At 44.8% G+C, this 16959-nt stretch overlaps 1 protein-coding gene across 1 annotated transcript in view; it reads right to left on the reverse strand.

Annotated features, from left to right (window-relative positions):
* The window catches only part of CHSY1 (chondroitin sulfate synthase 1), a 147808-nt gene that overhangs the window by 112509 nt on the left and 18340 nt on the right, over nt 1–16959 (reverse strand). The window contains exon 2 of the mRNA XM_070761982.1: nt 15842–16337. Coding sequence (XP_070618083.1) covers nt 15842–16337 — 496 coding nt within the window. The remainder of the gene's footprint in view (nt 1–15841; nt 16338–16959) is intronic.

Consider the following 16959-nt stretch of genomic DNA (forward strand, 5'->3'; position numbering starts at 1 on the left):
CCGCCTTTTCCGGTACTTTTTCCTCCCAGGAGATTCCTAGAGAGGCCCCAGAGAGGCTTCTCCCCACCTTTTCCAGTCCTGTTTCCTCCCAGGAGATTCCTAGAGAGGCCCCACGGAGGCTTTGTCCTGGCTTTTCCAGTTACAGTTTCAGAGGCTTGGGTTCTTAAGTAGAAAATGGTTCTTAAGAAGAGGCAAAAAAATCTTGAACACCCGGTTCTTGTCTAGAAAAGTTCGTAAGTAGAGGCGTTCTTAGGTAGAGGTACCACTGTACGTGCAATAACCTTATTTTGCCAATGGGAACATCCAAGATTTCCACAAACTCCTAGAGACAGAAGGGTCAGCCCAGTTCAGCTCAGGAGCTTGAATAAAGACGACAGGTCAACAAAAGCATCCAGAAATATTGAGGTCAAGTTTGAAGCAGGGAAGTGGCTAAAAAGGAAAACCTTGCTGTCATTTTGAACGTTAAGAGATGCTACAGCCAGACATGATTAAATGAGAAGGATCACCAGCCAACATTTTGGCTGTGAGGGAAAGACAAGGAGGGGAAATTAGAAAGAGAGGAGATCCTTTTTTTTAACTACTACCCAGTGATGGGTTGCCAAAGTTTTTACTGCCTTACTGTGGGCATCCCCTTATTTTGTGAGTGTGGCTTGATGGTCATGTGACCAGGCAGGAATGGCTTGACAATCATATGATGGGGGAGTAGCTTAAAGGTCATGTGACTGGGTGGGAGGGGCTTACCAACCAAGATAAGTTTTCAAATAGGTGCTTGGACTCTTTTTCATTTGATTAAGTCACATTATTTGAATAGCCACAAAAAGGACAAATGAGAGACAGCATGATTTGTTGACGAGCACAGTAACCCACAAGGTTCAGCATGATAACAGATTAGGCAAGTAGCTCAATTTTCTTTAAAACAATTAAAGTGCTTATGGGTAAAAACATACTGCTTAATTATTTCCGATTTTAAAAGTAATTAAGGATCATACTAAGGTACTAGAGAAGGAAAGACAATTTAAAAAATCTATTAAGTATTCAATAAATAGTGCATAAACGTACTACCCCCACTGCGTTCCCCCCTCCATCCCATGGGGGCAGCATCCCATTACTGTACACATGTCTTCCTTGTTGCTGAGAGTCAGTCCCAAACTATGGGGACAAAATCCCACAGGGGAAGAAAACTTTCAGAAATGTTTTCCAAAGGTCAATAATCCATGGTAGCTTGCAGTTTCCTCGTCCCTTGTAAATTCTGTCCAGCAGAAATTCCCAACTATCCAAATTTCTGTAACCCTGCTCCTATTTACAATGGGATGAAATCTTCTTACCTTCCCTACTGGTTTGGAAGCACAAGTGCACCCCACTGTTGAGTGGGCTTTTTTTACCCTCTGTGCATTTGCATAGGATTTTAAAAAAAGAAAACAGCGACATTCCGTGTGGGTGGGCGGAGCCTCGTGCTTCTGCCACTACCACTGGCAGCCACCACTACCGGTACGCCGCTACTTGGCTCAACCTTCAGTATTTCACTGCCGATTTGTCACATCTCTGGGGTCCGTTCTTGTCCTCCAGGATTTGAAATGCAAAAAAAAAAAAAAAAAAAAGGTGGGGGGAGGGGGAAAATGTTTTGTTTCATAGATGGAACAAATTACTGCATTGCAAAAACTCTGCCAAATTTTTGTGACTCAGCCAGAGTTCTGCAGAACGTAAAATCTGGAATGCTTCCACGAATCGGACATAATGAAATCTGGATGAGGAGAAGAAGGCAAAGTTGGGGGACCTTCTCTTTCTCCTTTTTTCACTTCCTGTGCAACCATATACCGGGTCCCCTTACCTCCCATTTTCCTTCCCTGCCTCTCCAACCACAGATATCCTGCACTTTCCTTCCAGGAAAACCTCCTTCCTTGATTTGGGTAGGTACCCTCCAAAACCAGATACAGTGATACCCCATCTTACAAACCCCCTGTCTTACAAACCCCTCGTCATACAAACTTTTCAAGATACAAACCCGGGGTTTAAGATTTTTTTGCCTCTTCTTCCAAACTATTTTCACCTTACAACCCCAAGCCGCCGCCACTGGGATGCCCCGCCTCTGGACTTCTGTTGCCAGCGAAGCTCCCGTTTTTGCGCTGCTGGGATTCCCCCACTTCCGGACTTCCATGTTTTTGCGATGCTGCAGGGGAATCCCAGCAGTGCAAAAACGGGCGCTTCGCTGGCAACGGAAGTCCAGAAGTGGGGTTTCCCAGCGAGGGGAGCCTCAGCGAAATTGCAGCATCACAAAAACATGGAAGTAGGAAGGTAGGGTTTCGAGGACTTCTGTGTTTTTGCAATGCTGCAATTTCGCTGAGGCTCCCTTGCTGGGAAACCCCACCTCCGGACTTCCGTTGCCAGCGAAGCGCCCATTTTTGAGCTGCTGGGATTCCCCTGCAGCATCACAAAAACACGGAAGTCCGGAGGTGGGGTTTCCCATGGAGACGAGCCTCAGGGGAATCCCAGCAGCGTAAAAATGGGCGCTTCGGCTGGCAAAAGGGGCGAGTTTTGGGCTTGCATGCATTCATCGCTTTTCTCTTGATTCCTATGAGAAACATTGTTTTGTCTTACAAACCTCATCCTGGAACCAATTAAGTTCATAGGACGAGGTATCACTGTACGTCATGGACAGAATGTTACAGGCACAAAACCCAGGGGTGAAATCCAGCAGGTTCCTACAGGTTCTGGAGAACCGGTAGCGGAAATTTTGAGTAGTTCAAAAAACTGGCAAATACCACCTCTGAGTGGCCCCAGAATGGGGATTTTGCAGTATCCTTCCCCTGCCACACTCATCAAGCATTGCCCACCAAGCCATGCCCATAGAACCAATGATATAAAAAATGGATTTCACCGCTGAAATCTGGCGATTCGGAGGGGCCGTAATCCTGTTAAGTCTTTTGTGAAGTACTGAAAACCAGGATGTTTCCCATTGAACAACTAAACAATGAAAGACCATACTTCAATACAAACTTGTGAGCCAACACTAGGACTAGTCATGGTGGCCTCCCTAGAAGCTTGAATAGGGGTAGAAATAAGAAATAGGGGGAATGTTAGCATACACATTTTTATACAATAGAATAAAAGCAATAATCGCAAGGAAAGATTAGAGGTTGAAAGATGGTATTACTATGGGTGCTCAAATAATATTGTGATAGGCATTAGAATGGCACACTGAAATTCTGAACAAACCCAATAATGAAGGATTATATTTCCATATAAATATGTATTAACACTAAGATTACAAAAGTTTGACTAATGTAACAAATATTATTAAGTCATTATTTGTATCGAAATGAATCATACCCAACTGCCACACTGTTCATATATTGATGTTGATTTATGCATGTATGTATGTATGTATGTATGTATGTATGTATGTATGCCTTCTCTGTGGCAGCCCCGATCCTCTGGAACCAGCTCCCCCCTTAGATTAGAACTGCCCCCACCCTCCTTGCCTTTTGTAAACTCCTTAAAACCCACCTCTGCCGTCAGGCATGGGGGAACTGAGATAACTTCCCTAGGTCTATATTGTTTATGTATGGTATGTTGTGTGCATGCTTTTTAAATTATGGGTTTTTAGTTTTAATCATTAGATTTGTATTGTACATTGTTTTTCTATTACTGTTGTGAGCCGCCCCGAGTCTATGGAGAGGGGCGGCATACAAATTTAATAAATAATAATAATAATAATACACACAGACACACACCAAAAAAAGGGGGGGGGGCGCCAGGTTTTTTCTGGATCAGGATAGACATGGGCTCTGCTACCATGTTTCCCTGAAATTTAAGACCCTTAGATTTTTTTTGAACCCTGAAATAAGCACTTGGCCTTATTGCTATGCACTCAAAAGCCAGATTGGGCTCATTATCTTATTTTGTAAGAAACAGAGTACTATAGGTGGTTCGTGATTACTTGTTTATCCTGGAGAACCAAAAGGTGCCCATGTTTGCAAGGGTTCTCTTTTTAATCCTGTAAGCTACCCAGAGTCAGTTATTGTGAGATGGACAGCTGTACAAATGCTACAGATAAATATATCTTGTCTGTCCCTACCTGAAACTTAAGTTGCACAAGGCAAAGTCATAGAAGAAAAAACTATTGATAATTCATTATTGGGTGAGATAATTAAGTTGTCAGGAAGAATGCTAATGACCAAGACGACTGCAAGGAATACAAATCCTTCCATCTTCCAGCGTTCAGTCAGAACTGAAGAAGTTTCTTGGATGAGAAGCGAAACGTCTTCAAAGGAAAAACCAGAAAGTCCAGTTGCCTCTTGAAAAAAGCACCTTTGAGACAACCATGACCTGGATGACTGAGAATCTCCATAGATATAAGTTAAGGCAGCCTGTTCTCATGTAACAAATTGCAAATGTGTTCGATTTCCTCATTCTGTGCCAACTCAGCCAATCGCACCAGATTTGAGTAGCGGACAATTCTTGATCTAGTTCCTGCATGTTGGGCAATTCTGAAAGATAAAGCCCTACATCTTCCAGCTGTTGAGCAACACTGCCCTAGATATGTCAGCCCCAAACTGGAGAAGTGTCCCAGCATTAAAAATAGATCCTTAAGGATGAGCGTTGCATATTCATTTTATTCGTGCAATGACTATCAGCCCAGGCTGCCTAAAATTAGCTGCTGGGGAACAATGCAGCACCACTCAATTAATTGCACTCATTAAAACAAGAGCCACACACAAAGGCAGAGAATAGCGTTGGCACGACTCTCCCCAGGCTCAATAAAGCTGATGCTTCAATCAGGGCTGGCGGTCACCAAACGTTGCATGACATGGCAATTGTCAAGAACCTCATCTGCAAAAACCACTGCAGGAAATGAGCTCACACAAATCCAGGATGTAGAAGAAGAAAAAGAAACTGTGCTGCTGGCAGGACAGCCAAGCTAACTCTCTCACCCTGTTCAAAATTCAGGGGCAGAGGTGGGCACACCTGACCTGAAAAAACGCCTACTGTACCTGCTGGAATGTAAGCAATAGCACAGGGATCCCAGCAACTGTCTGGATATATAAATTACTTTAGCTATATGCAGTAAATCTTATTTACACGTAGATACTAAACCAGTGATGGCGAACCTTTTATTCCTCGGGTGCCAGAAGAGAGTGCATGCACATTATTATTATTGTTGTTGTTGTTGTTATTGTTATTATTGTTATTATCCTCGCCTTTCGTAAGCTCCTTAAAACCCACCTCTGCCATCAGGCATGGGGGAACTGAGATACTCTTTCCCCCTAGGCCTTTACAATTTATGCACGGTATGTTTGCTTGTAGGTATGATTGGTTTTAAAATAAGGGTTTTTTAGTTGTTGTAGTATTGGATTTACATGCTGTTTTTATTACTGTTGTTAGCCGCCCCGAGTCTATGGAGTGGGGCGGCATACAAATCCAATAAATAATAAATAATAATAATAATTAGATTTGTATGCCGCCCTTCTCCGCAGACTCGGGGCCGTTCACAACAGTGATAAAACAATATACAGTAACAAATCTAATATTAAAAATCTAAAATAACAAATCTAACATTAAAAGTCTAAAAGCCCCATTATTTACAAATCATACCCACAAACATACCATACATAAAACTACATAGGCAAGGGGAGATGTCTCAATTCCCCCATGCCTGACGGCAGAGGTAGGTTTTAAGGAGTTTACGAAAGGCAAGGAGGGTGGGGGCAATCCTAATCTCTGTGGTGAGCTGGTTCCAGAGGTTCGGGGCCGCCACAGAGATGGCTCTTCCCCTGGGTCCCGCCAGACGACATTGTTTAGTTGACGGGACCCGGAGAAGGCCAACTCTGTGGGACCTAACCAGCTGCTGGGATTCCTGCGGCAGAAGGCGGTCCCGGAGATATTCTGGTCCGGTGCCATGAAGGGCTTTATAGGTCATAACCAACACTATTAGGCATGCGTGAGTGCCCACACCCATAATTCAATGCCTAGGGAGGGCAAAAACAGCTTCCCCCACCCCCTGGAATCCCTCTGGAGGCTGGAAACGGTCTGTTTCCCCACATCTGGTGGGCCCTGTAGGCTTGTGTTTCGCCCTCCCCAGGCTCCAAAGTCTTCCCTGGAGCCATGGGAGGGTAAAACCGCTCCCCCCCAGGAGGCTCTCTGAAAGCCAAAAATGCCCTCCCAGTGCTTCTGTGTGAGCCAAAAATCAGCTGGCCGGCAAACACATGCACGTTGGAACTGAGCTAGGGCAATGGCTCCATGCCAGCAGATATGGCTCTGCATGCCACCTGTGGCACCCATGTCATAAGTTTGCCTTCACTGTACTAAACCAATCCAGGTTTCTCCGTGTCAACATAACAGCTCTAACTCAATCATGCTCAAACTGCTTCATCCAACCAACTAACAACCATCTAAAACGCCAGACCATACTATTGTAAAAGTGCTTTACATTTTATAATTCTCTGGCCCAATCAGGTTGCACTTTTCTTCCTATGACTCAGCATTCATTACCGTTTAACATGCTTACAACCTTCTTTTACCTTCCTTATATGGCAACTTAATGGAATTATCACCTAGGATTGAGTCCTCGGAGAGGGGCGGCATACAAATCTAATTAATTAATAAATAAAATAAATAAATAATCCTTGACAGCAACTGCTACAGGTAGCCCTTGATTTACGGGCCACAACTGGAACCAGCATCTCAGTTGTTAAGCAAGGCCCTTGCTAGATGAACCACATCCAATTTGGCAATCCTTTTTAACCATCCACGGTTGCTAAGCAGATCACTTGCAGTGGTTAACGACAATGGCAATGCTTAACAAAGGAAATTGGGCATCTCCCGTTGACTGTCCTGGTTGGAAGCCAAGGTCACCGATGGAGATCACATAATAGCATTTAGCATTTAAACTTATATATCATTTCACAGTGCTTTACAGCCCTCTCTAAGCCATTTACAGAGAGTCAGCATCTTTCGCCCAACAATCTGGCTCCTCGTTTTACCGACCTTGGAAGGATGGAAGGCTGAGTCAACCTTGAGCCTACTGAGATTTGATCTGCCCAACTGCTGGCAGTCGGTGATCAGCAGAAGCAGCTTGCAATACTGCACTCTAACCACTGCACCATCGAGGCTCTCAGGACAACCCAGAACAGTGCAATACATGCCAATCATCAAGGGGAGACATGATAGCAGTGTTCTGATATTTGAGGGGCTGCCACAGAGAGGAGGGGTCAAGCTATTTTCCAAAGCACCCGAAGGCCAGATAAGGAATAATGGATGGAAAATGAACAAGGATAGATTCAACCTGGAAATAAGGAGGATGGTTGATTGTTCTCACTATTCGGAAGTTAGAAACATAGAAACATAGAAGACTGACAGCAGAAAAAGACCTCATGGTCCATCTAGTCTGCCCTTATACTATTTCCTATATTTTATCTCAGGATGGATATATGTTTATCCCAGGCATGTTTAAATTCAGTTACTGTGGATTTACCAACCACGTCTGCTGGAAGTTTGTTCCAAGGATCTACTACTCTTTCAGTAAAATAATATTTTCTCCCGTTGCTTTTGATCTTTCCCCCAACTAACTTCAGATTGTGTCCCCTTGTTCTTGTGTTCACTTTCCTATTAAAAACACTTCCCTCCTGGACCTTATTTAACCCTTTGACACATTTAAATGTTTCGATCATGTCCCCCCTTTTCCTTCTGTCCTCCAGACTATACAGATTGAGTTCATTAAGTCTTTCCTGATACGTTAAGTTGTGGGAGCTTCATCATTGGTGGCTTTTAAGAAGAGACTGGCATACCATCTGTCAGAAATGGTGTAGGGCAGTGATGGGCTCTTACGGGTACGGTCAGGTACGCAGTACCCGTAGCAAAAGTTTGAATTTTTTTTCTTTTTTTTCCCTTCTGGGCTCTGGGTACATTTTTCCTATCACAGTAAATGAGGTTGAATGGGTATAATTTTAGAAGAGCTGTGCGTGCGCGTGTGTGTCTTTATATACAGTTTATATAGTAGATAATGTATATTTTTGTGTGCCTGTGTGTAATATGTATGTACACATATGGCATATAGACATAGAATTAAATAGTATATTTTGGATGTTCAGTAACAGTAAATAGTGAGGGAAATTGTATCTCTTGGAGGCAAGGAGAGGCCAGGCACCCTCACCCAAGCCCTTGACGTGAGAGTGACATCAAGTTGGCCACCTTTAAGCCAGTCACATGACCTTTAAGCCACCCCCAGTCACATGATCATCAAGCCACTCCCACCTGGTCACATGGCTGGCAAGCCACACCCACAAAATAAGCCACACCCACTGGTGTAGGGTCTCCTGCTTGGGCAGGGGGTTGGGCTAGAAAACCTACAAGGTCCCTTCCAACGCTCTTATTATTTTGAAATTCTGAGAGCTCCCAAATTTAGATAATATGACCATGATGGCTATAAGTACAAGTCCCAGCACTTCCTGGGACTTCAGTTTTCCTGGAACTTCACAGCACTTCAGTGTTTCCAGGGCCATTGAGATGCTGAACTAAATGAATTATTGCAAATCAAGGACTTTCTGAAATACTGGGAATCTCAATTCCATCCGTGTCTGTGGGGATTCTCAGCCATCCAGGTATTTATGGTTGTCGCAAAGGTGCTTTTTTTCAAGAGGCAATTGGACTTTCTGGTTTTTCTTTTGAAGACGTTTCGCTTCTGATCCAAGTAGGTTCTTCAGCTCTGACTTTCCTCACCATTCGGTCAGAGCTGAAGAAGCTTCTTGGATCAGAAGCGAAATGTCTTCAAGGATGAACAGGAAAGCCCAGTTGCCTCTTGAAAAAAAAAAAAGCACCTTTGGGTCAATTCCATCCAATACAAGATACAGTGGTACCTCATGATACGAACTTAATTGGTTCCAGGAGGAGGTTCGTAAGGTGAAAAGTTCGTAAGATGAAACAATGTTTCCCATAGGAATCAATGTAAAAGCAAATAATGCGTGCAAATCCTTCAGGAAAATCCCAAACTTTAGAAGGGAGGCGAACAGAGGGCAGGGAGGAGCAGCTAAAGGGGGCGGGTGGAAGAAGCAAGGCTAGGCTAAAGGGTGAGTGGGAAGGAAGAAAGGCAAGGGGGGCGCCCCTCCCTTTTCTTTCTTCAAAAGACACCATTTCAGTGCCTCTGCAAGCACCTTCTTCTCTGCAAAACCTTTTCTCCTCTAAGCCGCCCCTCCCTTTTCTTTCTTAAAAAGACACCCTTTCAGTGCCTTTGCAAGCACATTGTTCTCTGCAAAATCTTTCCTCCTCCGAGCAGCCCCTCTTTTTTCTTTCTTCAAAAAAGAGGGGAAAAAGAAACCCCTTCATCCCAGCAGCAGCTGCTTGGGTTCGTAAGGTGAAAATAGTTCGGAAGAAGAGGCAAAAAAATCTTAAACACCGGGTTCGTATCTTGAAAAATTCGTTAGAAGAGGCGTTCGTAAGATGAGGTACCACTGTACATCCAATCACAGGGCCCTTACGGCATGGCAGGAAGCAAACAATGGGTTTTTAGGAACAGTTCACCACCATCTGTGTTTCTGACCTACCTTATTCTTAGGGAAGGGGGGGTTATTACAGGTTCTCCTTGACTTACAACCACAATTGAGCTCAAAATGTATGTTGTTAACTTGTTGCTTGTATCCTTACCATTTGTATTACCGTATTTTCCGGAGTAAAAGACACACCGGAGTATAACACACACCTTAGTTTGGGGGGGAGGAAAATAGGGAAAGCTATCTGCTTACCAGGAATTCATCTGGCTAGCGTCCTTAGCCAGCACATTGTTTTATCTTCTGATTAGGGCTTTAAAAAAAGCTTTATTCGGAGAGAGTAACAGTGAAAGTGCTTGCAAGCCAGTAAGAGCTGGGAACATCATTAGCACCTGGAAAGAAACATTTGGAGCAAGTAGACCAATGGATAAAAGCCCTGCAAGGACTTAAGGCTTGGAAAACATTCTTCTGGGAACATCATTAGCACCTGGTTAGGGCTGGAAAGAAACAGTCTGAGCAAGTAGAGTAATGGGAAAAAAAACCCTGCAAAGATTTAGCGCTTGGAAAAACATTATTCCCAAAGAGTAAGAATGAAAGAGCTTGCAAGTCGGTAAGAGCTGGGAACATCCTTAGCACCTGGTTAGGGCTGGAAAGAAACATTTGGAGCAAGTTAGAGCAAAGAAAAAAAACCTTGCAAGGACTTAGGGCTTGGAAAACATTATTCGCAGAGAGTAACAATGAAAGAACCTGCAATGTAAGAGCTGGGAAGATTGTTAGCACCTAATTTGGGTCGGGGGGGGAAAGCTTTGAAAAATGCTACATTCAGAGTATAAGCCGCACCCTAATTTTCAGGCTCTTTTAGGGAGGAAAAAGGTGTATGTTACACTCCGAAAGATACGGTAATATTGTTTCCTGATTGCTTATTTGTACCCTATGACAATCATTAAGTGTTCTACCTCATGACTCTTGTGTCCTGAATGTGTTTCGGGCTGAATCCTGGCTACTGAACATGTACGGAAGCAAAATACAACGATGCAAACCTGTGGTGAAAGTAAGTTGAACCCACCCCTGGTTACACGCAGGGGTGGGCAGCAGGCGGAAATGAAGATGCGTGTGCAGCTCCAGCTGATCGGCAGCTGTCACTTCCTAAATTAATGGTCTCCGCTCGGCTTTCCTTTTTTTCCCTGCTGCTGCTGCTGCTGCATCTGCGCTCCTTGCTTTTTTCCTCTTTCCTCCTTCCTGGCCTCGGACCAGCTTCCCTCTCTCCTGCCCGGCTCTCCTCTAGCCTCACGCGGCCACCTCCCACCTGAGGTGCAAGCAGAAGGTGTGGGTGGAAGCGACACTGGCAGCATTTATGCTTCTGGAAGCAGCCGTTCACCTAGCTACCCAGCCGGAGGTGGGGGGCGACCCAGAAAGGAGAACGCGGGAAACATGAAGCAAATTGTCACCCCAGAGAGCGACACTGGGGAGGCTGTAAGTCGAGGACTTCACAGTTCACTTGTACGATGATGATCGTTCAAGCCATTCCCACCTGATCACATGGCCGGCAAGCCACTCCTACCCAGTCACATGACCATTAAGCCACACCCACAAAATAAGCCACACCCACAGTGTGGCAGTAAAAAGTTTGGCTGCCCGCTACTGGTTACAAGTCACTTTTTTCAGCATTTCTGTCACTTCCAACGGTCACTAAAACAGTTGTAAGGCGAGGGCCATCTGTACCTGAGGCAGCCCTCCAAAAGATCAAAGGAATCCCAGACTCGATTCCTGAGATATCTCCACAGATGGCAAGACAATGCAAAAAAACCCACACCCCAGCTCTCTTTCTTCCAGAGCCTGGGAGTGAAGCTTGTTTGAAGGACAACGTTTGATGGATGGAGGAGCTGCGTCAGGCAGTCCTTGTAAAGTCTGCCAGGAGACAATCTGTGCGAGAGAGTTTCCATCTCAGCCATGAGGTTCCACTTTAGTGCAAGAAAAAGAAAAATCACACAGGGGTTTTGTTTCTGTTTTTTAAAAAAAAGGTTTTCAGCTCTGCGCAGCTGAAAACTGAAAACCTTTGCCGCAGAAAACCATTGGGAACTGCATCATTTATTTTAGGTGGAGGAGGAGGCGTGCAACGACCCATTGTTTCCAGTTCCAAAAATACCTACTGAACCTTTATTTTATTTTATTTTTTATTTTTTTTTAATATTCTATTCTTGTCAAAGCATACGCTACACAGCAGGGGGGAAAAGAGGAAGAAACCACTTGGCTGTTTTTTTAAAAAAAAATGAAGTGCAATGACTCATAATTTCTTATTAAGAAAGGAGCTGTTAATAAGGATAAACTCAACGAGCAAGGTTGTTGAAGTCGCAGTGTTGTCATGTGACGTATTTTCCTTTCGCGGAGCTGGGGTGGGCGTGGCCTGTGCGGGAAGCATGCGGCCCATGGCCTCCCAGTTTGAAACCCCTGCTCAAAAGTGTTCCACTGAAAATGATTCCAAGCCAGCTCATCAGTACCAGTGCATTATCTGTAACATTACTGGTGGTGAGTGGTTTTCCCGCCCAGTTACTTGATGATAAGTTTCCCCTTTAACTTCCCTTAAATTAGGTTATTCACTGGGTTTAAAAAAAAAAAAACATGGAGTAGGTTTGTGTATCATAAATACTTAAGCTTAGTTCCAATATTTTTTTTAAAAAAAAACCTACATGGGTGTTTGTCAAGTCTTGTGAGGCTAGCAAATTCAGGACACAAGAAACAGTTGGATTCAATAGAAGAATCTTCATCGGGATCGTTAAAAGCCTGCCAAACCAATTCTCCAGATCAACCTATACCAGGGGTCTGCAACACATGATCCCTCTAATGTTGGAAAATTGTGTGCAGCAATTGGAAACTGCCACGTGCCATTCTCTGGTCAGATGCGCGGCTGCGCAGTCGTGCAGCCTCTAATATTAGAAAATGGTGCGCAGCAATTGGAAACTGCCACACGCCATTCTCTGGTCAGATGCGCGGCTGCGCAGCCATGGAGCCTCTAATATTAGAAAATAGTGCGCAGCAATTGGAAACTGCCACGCACCATTCTCTGGTCATGTGCGCGGCTGCACAGTCGTGCAGCCTCCAGTATTAGAAAATGATGTGCGGCAATTGGAAACTGGAATGCGTCATTCTCTCATTACGTGTATGGCCACGCAGCTACGTGGGAAAGCGACCCGAGGGAACATTGACTGCAACCCATGTCTCTGGAGCCACTCTTAGATCCCTCTGCTACGGCTCCCTGTCGCTCAAAATATGTGTCACGACCGCCAATATGCAATGCCCGCCCCGCACCATATTTATTGAACTTTTCGCCCCATCTTTTTTTTTTTCAGGAGTTTACAATGTATTTTGTTGCATGCAGAAATGAAATGTGTTTTGGATTGGGATTAGGATGATGGTCGGTACGCACTGTGAAGTCAACAATCCAACCGCAATCAACTTTTCAACCAACGATGTGCAGGCCTTTTCAAATTGCCTGCATTCTGCTCACCAAAATTCATGTTGGTTTGTAAATCCCAATCATGATATCCATGGATCCAACGAGCAGAGAGTTTGATCCCTAAGAGACCTGGAAGCAGATCAGCACTGCATATCCTAATTTGAAGCCAGGTTCCTGTTTCTCCAGGCATCTACCCTATATATCCGTGATGGCAAACTTATGGCACCATATTTATTGAGCTTTTCGACCCATCTTTTTTTTTTTTGAAAGCTCAAAATGTATTTTGTTGCATGCAAAAATAAAATGTGTTTTGGATTGGGATTAGGATGATTGTCGATACGCACTGTGAAGTCAACAACCCAGCCGCAATCAACTTTTCAACCAACGATGTGCAGGCCTTTTCAAATTGCCCCCAAATTGCCTTTTCCAATTTTCAAGGAGCCCTCTCTGCATGCATGCAAGCCGTTGACCAGCTCGGCTCTACAGTGCATGTCCGAATGTGCCCCACAGGCCATCTGATTTTCCGGTCAGACATGCCCGTGCTTCCTCCTCACTTTCTGTGATCCGTGCCTTATTTATTTTTATTTATTTATTTATTGGATTTGTATGCTGCCCCTCTCCATAGATCTGAGCGGCTAGCAACAATGATAAAAACAACATGTAACAATCCAATCTAATACTAAAATAACTAAAAAAAAACCCTTATTATAAAAACCAAACATACATACAGACATACCATAAGTAAATTGTAAAGGCCCAGGGGGAAAGAATATCTCAGTTCCTCCATGCCTGGCGGCAGAGGTGGGTTTTAAGAAGCTTACAAAAGGTGAGGAGGGTGGGGGCAATTCTAATCTCTGGGGGGAGTTGGTTCCAAAGGGCCGGGGCCGCCACAGAGAAGGCTCTTCCCCTGGGTCCCACCAAACGACATTGTTTAGTTGACGGGACCCAGAGAAGGCCTTCCCAGATATCTAGAGATTCCACCTCTGTGCTGTTTCAGCACGCAAGGCGTTTCCCCTCTCCCGGCTCCATTTGTGGGAAAGAAGGCTTTCTCCTGCCTCTCACCGCTGTTTTGGGATGTGAGGCCAAAATGGAGGTCACGCCTTTAGTGAGCTGCTGCATGGACAGTCCGGTGCGCAGTCCCAGTTAGAAAAACAGAGATGTGCATGTATCTCTGTGTTCCCAATGCGTGCACACCAGAGATTCAATTTCTGTGCATGCGCAGGAAGCAAAATCGTGTGTGAGGATGCTCGCGAGTGTGGGGTTTTGCCGATTTTCAGTGGGTTTTTGCTTCCAAGCAAAGAAATCAGCAAAATTGTGCGTGTGAAAGCGTCCTCGTGAGATTTCCTGTAAATGCACAGAAGCCAAATCTCACACCGCCACGCATGCACACATAAGCTGAATGCACCCGTGCCGGTCACCAGTAGCGCCTGCGATGGGCAGCCCTTCACTGGGTCATGTGCGCATGCGTGGGGGGACGGGACACGACGTGCAGGAGGGGCATTGCTTTATAAGCCACGCATGCTCGCGCACTTTTGGCACCCGAGCGAAAAATGGGTTCGCTATCACTGCCATATATATACTCAATGTGGAGTTTACCCCTCTTCTCTCTGCGTGGATCCCCTAAGAAGGCCATTCATAAGATACTAGGAATTAAAAGTGCTGACTAACACAGAACACACTGTCTTAAAATCACATTATTTTTGCCATAATTGCCCAAAGAGGGGGGAAAATACCCTCACCTATCAAGGAGAACTTGCATTTATCAAGGAGAAGTTGCTTGACGAGAACAGAACTTTGTACTTCTGAGAAATCCAGATTTCTATTATGCAAAGAAGTTAGGGTCACCAGCTCAGATAGCACCGTCCTTGAGACTAACCACTGCAAGTTCATAGCTCCGTGTACTCAGCCAGTTATTCTGGCATTTAAAGCAGAACGTATGGCTTAGCTCACAGGACTATTCTATAAATCAGGATTAAAAACCACCCCCATGTTTTAATGCAACGAAGGAAAAGATCAGGTATGAAAACGCACATTGCAACTTAGGTAGCTTTTGTTTTTCACGCGCCCCCCTGAACTGAGTGTTTTTAGCACTCGAGACAATAAACAGATCGAGACACGTAACTGGAAAACAGTTTTCTCCCTTTAAAGGTCTCCCTCCATGCTTTGTATATAACCGCATAATATAAATAATGTAAGATTTCCATTCATAAGTCATTGAACCCTTGAAATGATCTAGCATCCAATTCGAAAACTTTCCTTCGCATGTTCATAAAAATATTGTGTGCACGTATGAGAGAGAGAGAGAAAGACAGAAAGAATGAGGGAGAACAAATGAGAGGAAGGGAGGAAGAGAGAGGAAGAGAGAGTGAAACAGAGAGGGGAAGAGAAATGGAGAGAGAGAAAGAAGAAGAAGAGAGGGGAAAGAGAGAGGGGGAAGGACGGAAGGGAGGGAGCGAGGAAGGAAGGAAGGAAAAGAGAACGGAAGAGAGTGGAAGAGAAATAGAGAGGGGAAGGAGAGAGAAAGAGAGGCAGAGAGAGAGAGGGAAGAGTGAAATAGAGGGAAGGGAGAAATAGAGAGGAAAAGAAAAAGGAAGAGAGATGGACAGAGGGAGAAGAAGAAGGGGAGAGAGAGAAAGAGAGAAAGGAAGGAAGGAAGGAAAGAAGGAAAGGAAGGAAGGAAGGAAAGAAGGAAGGAAAGAAGGAAAGGAAAGGAAGGAAGGAAATGAGGAAGGAAAGAAGGAAAGGAAGGAAGAAATAGGAAGAGAGGGAAAAAGAGAGAAATAGAGAAGGGAAGGAGAGAAAAAGAGAGAGAAAGAGAGAGGGAGAGAGACAGTGTGTGCTGAAAATAACAGTTCTGGGGGACATCTTCAAAACTTTTAAACCCTTCTCTGTCCCAGCCCCGACCTACCTCATAAGACCAGACACACTGCACTCCCGCAAACCTCCGCACGCATCTTCCGATCTCCACGTCCTCGTGGGTGGTATACATCTCCCGCAGGCATTCTCCTATGTGGGGGACCATCCTCCGAAGCACCTCTCGGCTCATGATGACTCCTGGGCCCCCCATGCAGAAGTTCTCTCCAGGCTCCAGCGCCAGCTTCCCCATTTCTTCGGTCGTGCCGAGTCCGGTCTGCCCGAGGAAGAGGGGCTCGCTGCTGTTCAAACTCCGCAGGAAGTTCTCCAGCTTCTCTCCTTTCACGTAGACGTCGTCGTCCGCTCGCATGAACCATTCGTACTTGTCCAAATAGTGGTCGTGCATGTACTTGAGCATCATGAACGATTTCTTCTGCGGCGGGTAAGAGTCGTCTACACCAGGTAGCGACACGATGGGGATGGGAAGAGACAGGTCGGAGCCCTCGCTGGAAAAGAACTCCACCTTCCCAGGGATTGTGCTGGACCACGTTCTAGAGAGGAAGAAACCCAAAACCAGGTTTAAAAACAAAACTGTGTATTTTACGTTTGTATTTCAGACTACAATTGCTTAGCAGATAGATAGAAAGAGAGAGAGAGAGAATGGATGGATAGATAGATAGACAGACAGATAGATAGATGAGGGAGGAAGCAAGGAAAGAAGGAGGGAGGGAGGGAGAGAGAGAGGATGGATGGATAGATGATAGATAGACCGATCGATAGAAAGATAGAAAGATAGAAAGATAGAAAGATAGATAGATAGACAGACAGATAGATAGATGAGGGAGGAAGCAAGGAAAGAAGGAGGGAGGGAGGGAGAGAGAGAGGATGGATGGATAGATGATAGATAGACCGATCGATAGAAAGATAGAAAGATAGATAGATAGATAGATAGATAGATAGATAGGTGAGGGAGGAAGGAAGGAAAGCATGAAGGGAGGGAGGGAAAGAGAATGGATAGATAGATAGATAGATAGATAGATAGATAGATAGATAGATAGATGAGGGAGGAAGCAAGGAAGGAAGGAGGGAGGGAGGGAGAGAGGATGGATGGATAGGTGATAGATAGATAGATAGATAGATAGATAGATAGATAGATGAGGAAGGAAGGAAAGC

Source organism: Erythrolamprus reginae, chromosome 10 (assembly GCF_031021105.1).
Source record: "Erythrolamprus reginae isolate rEryReg1 chromosome 10, rEryReg1.hap1, whole genome shotgun sequence".
NCBI lineage: Eukaryota > Metazoa > Chordata > Lepidosauria > Squamata > Dipsadidae > Erythrolamprus > Erythrolamprus reginae.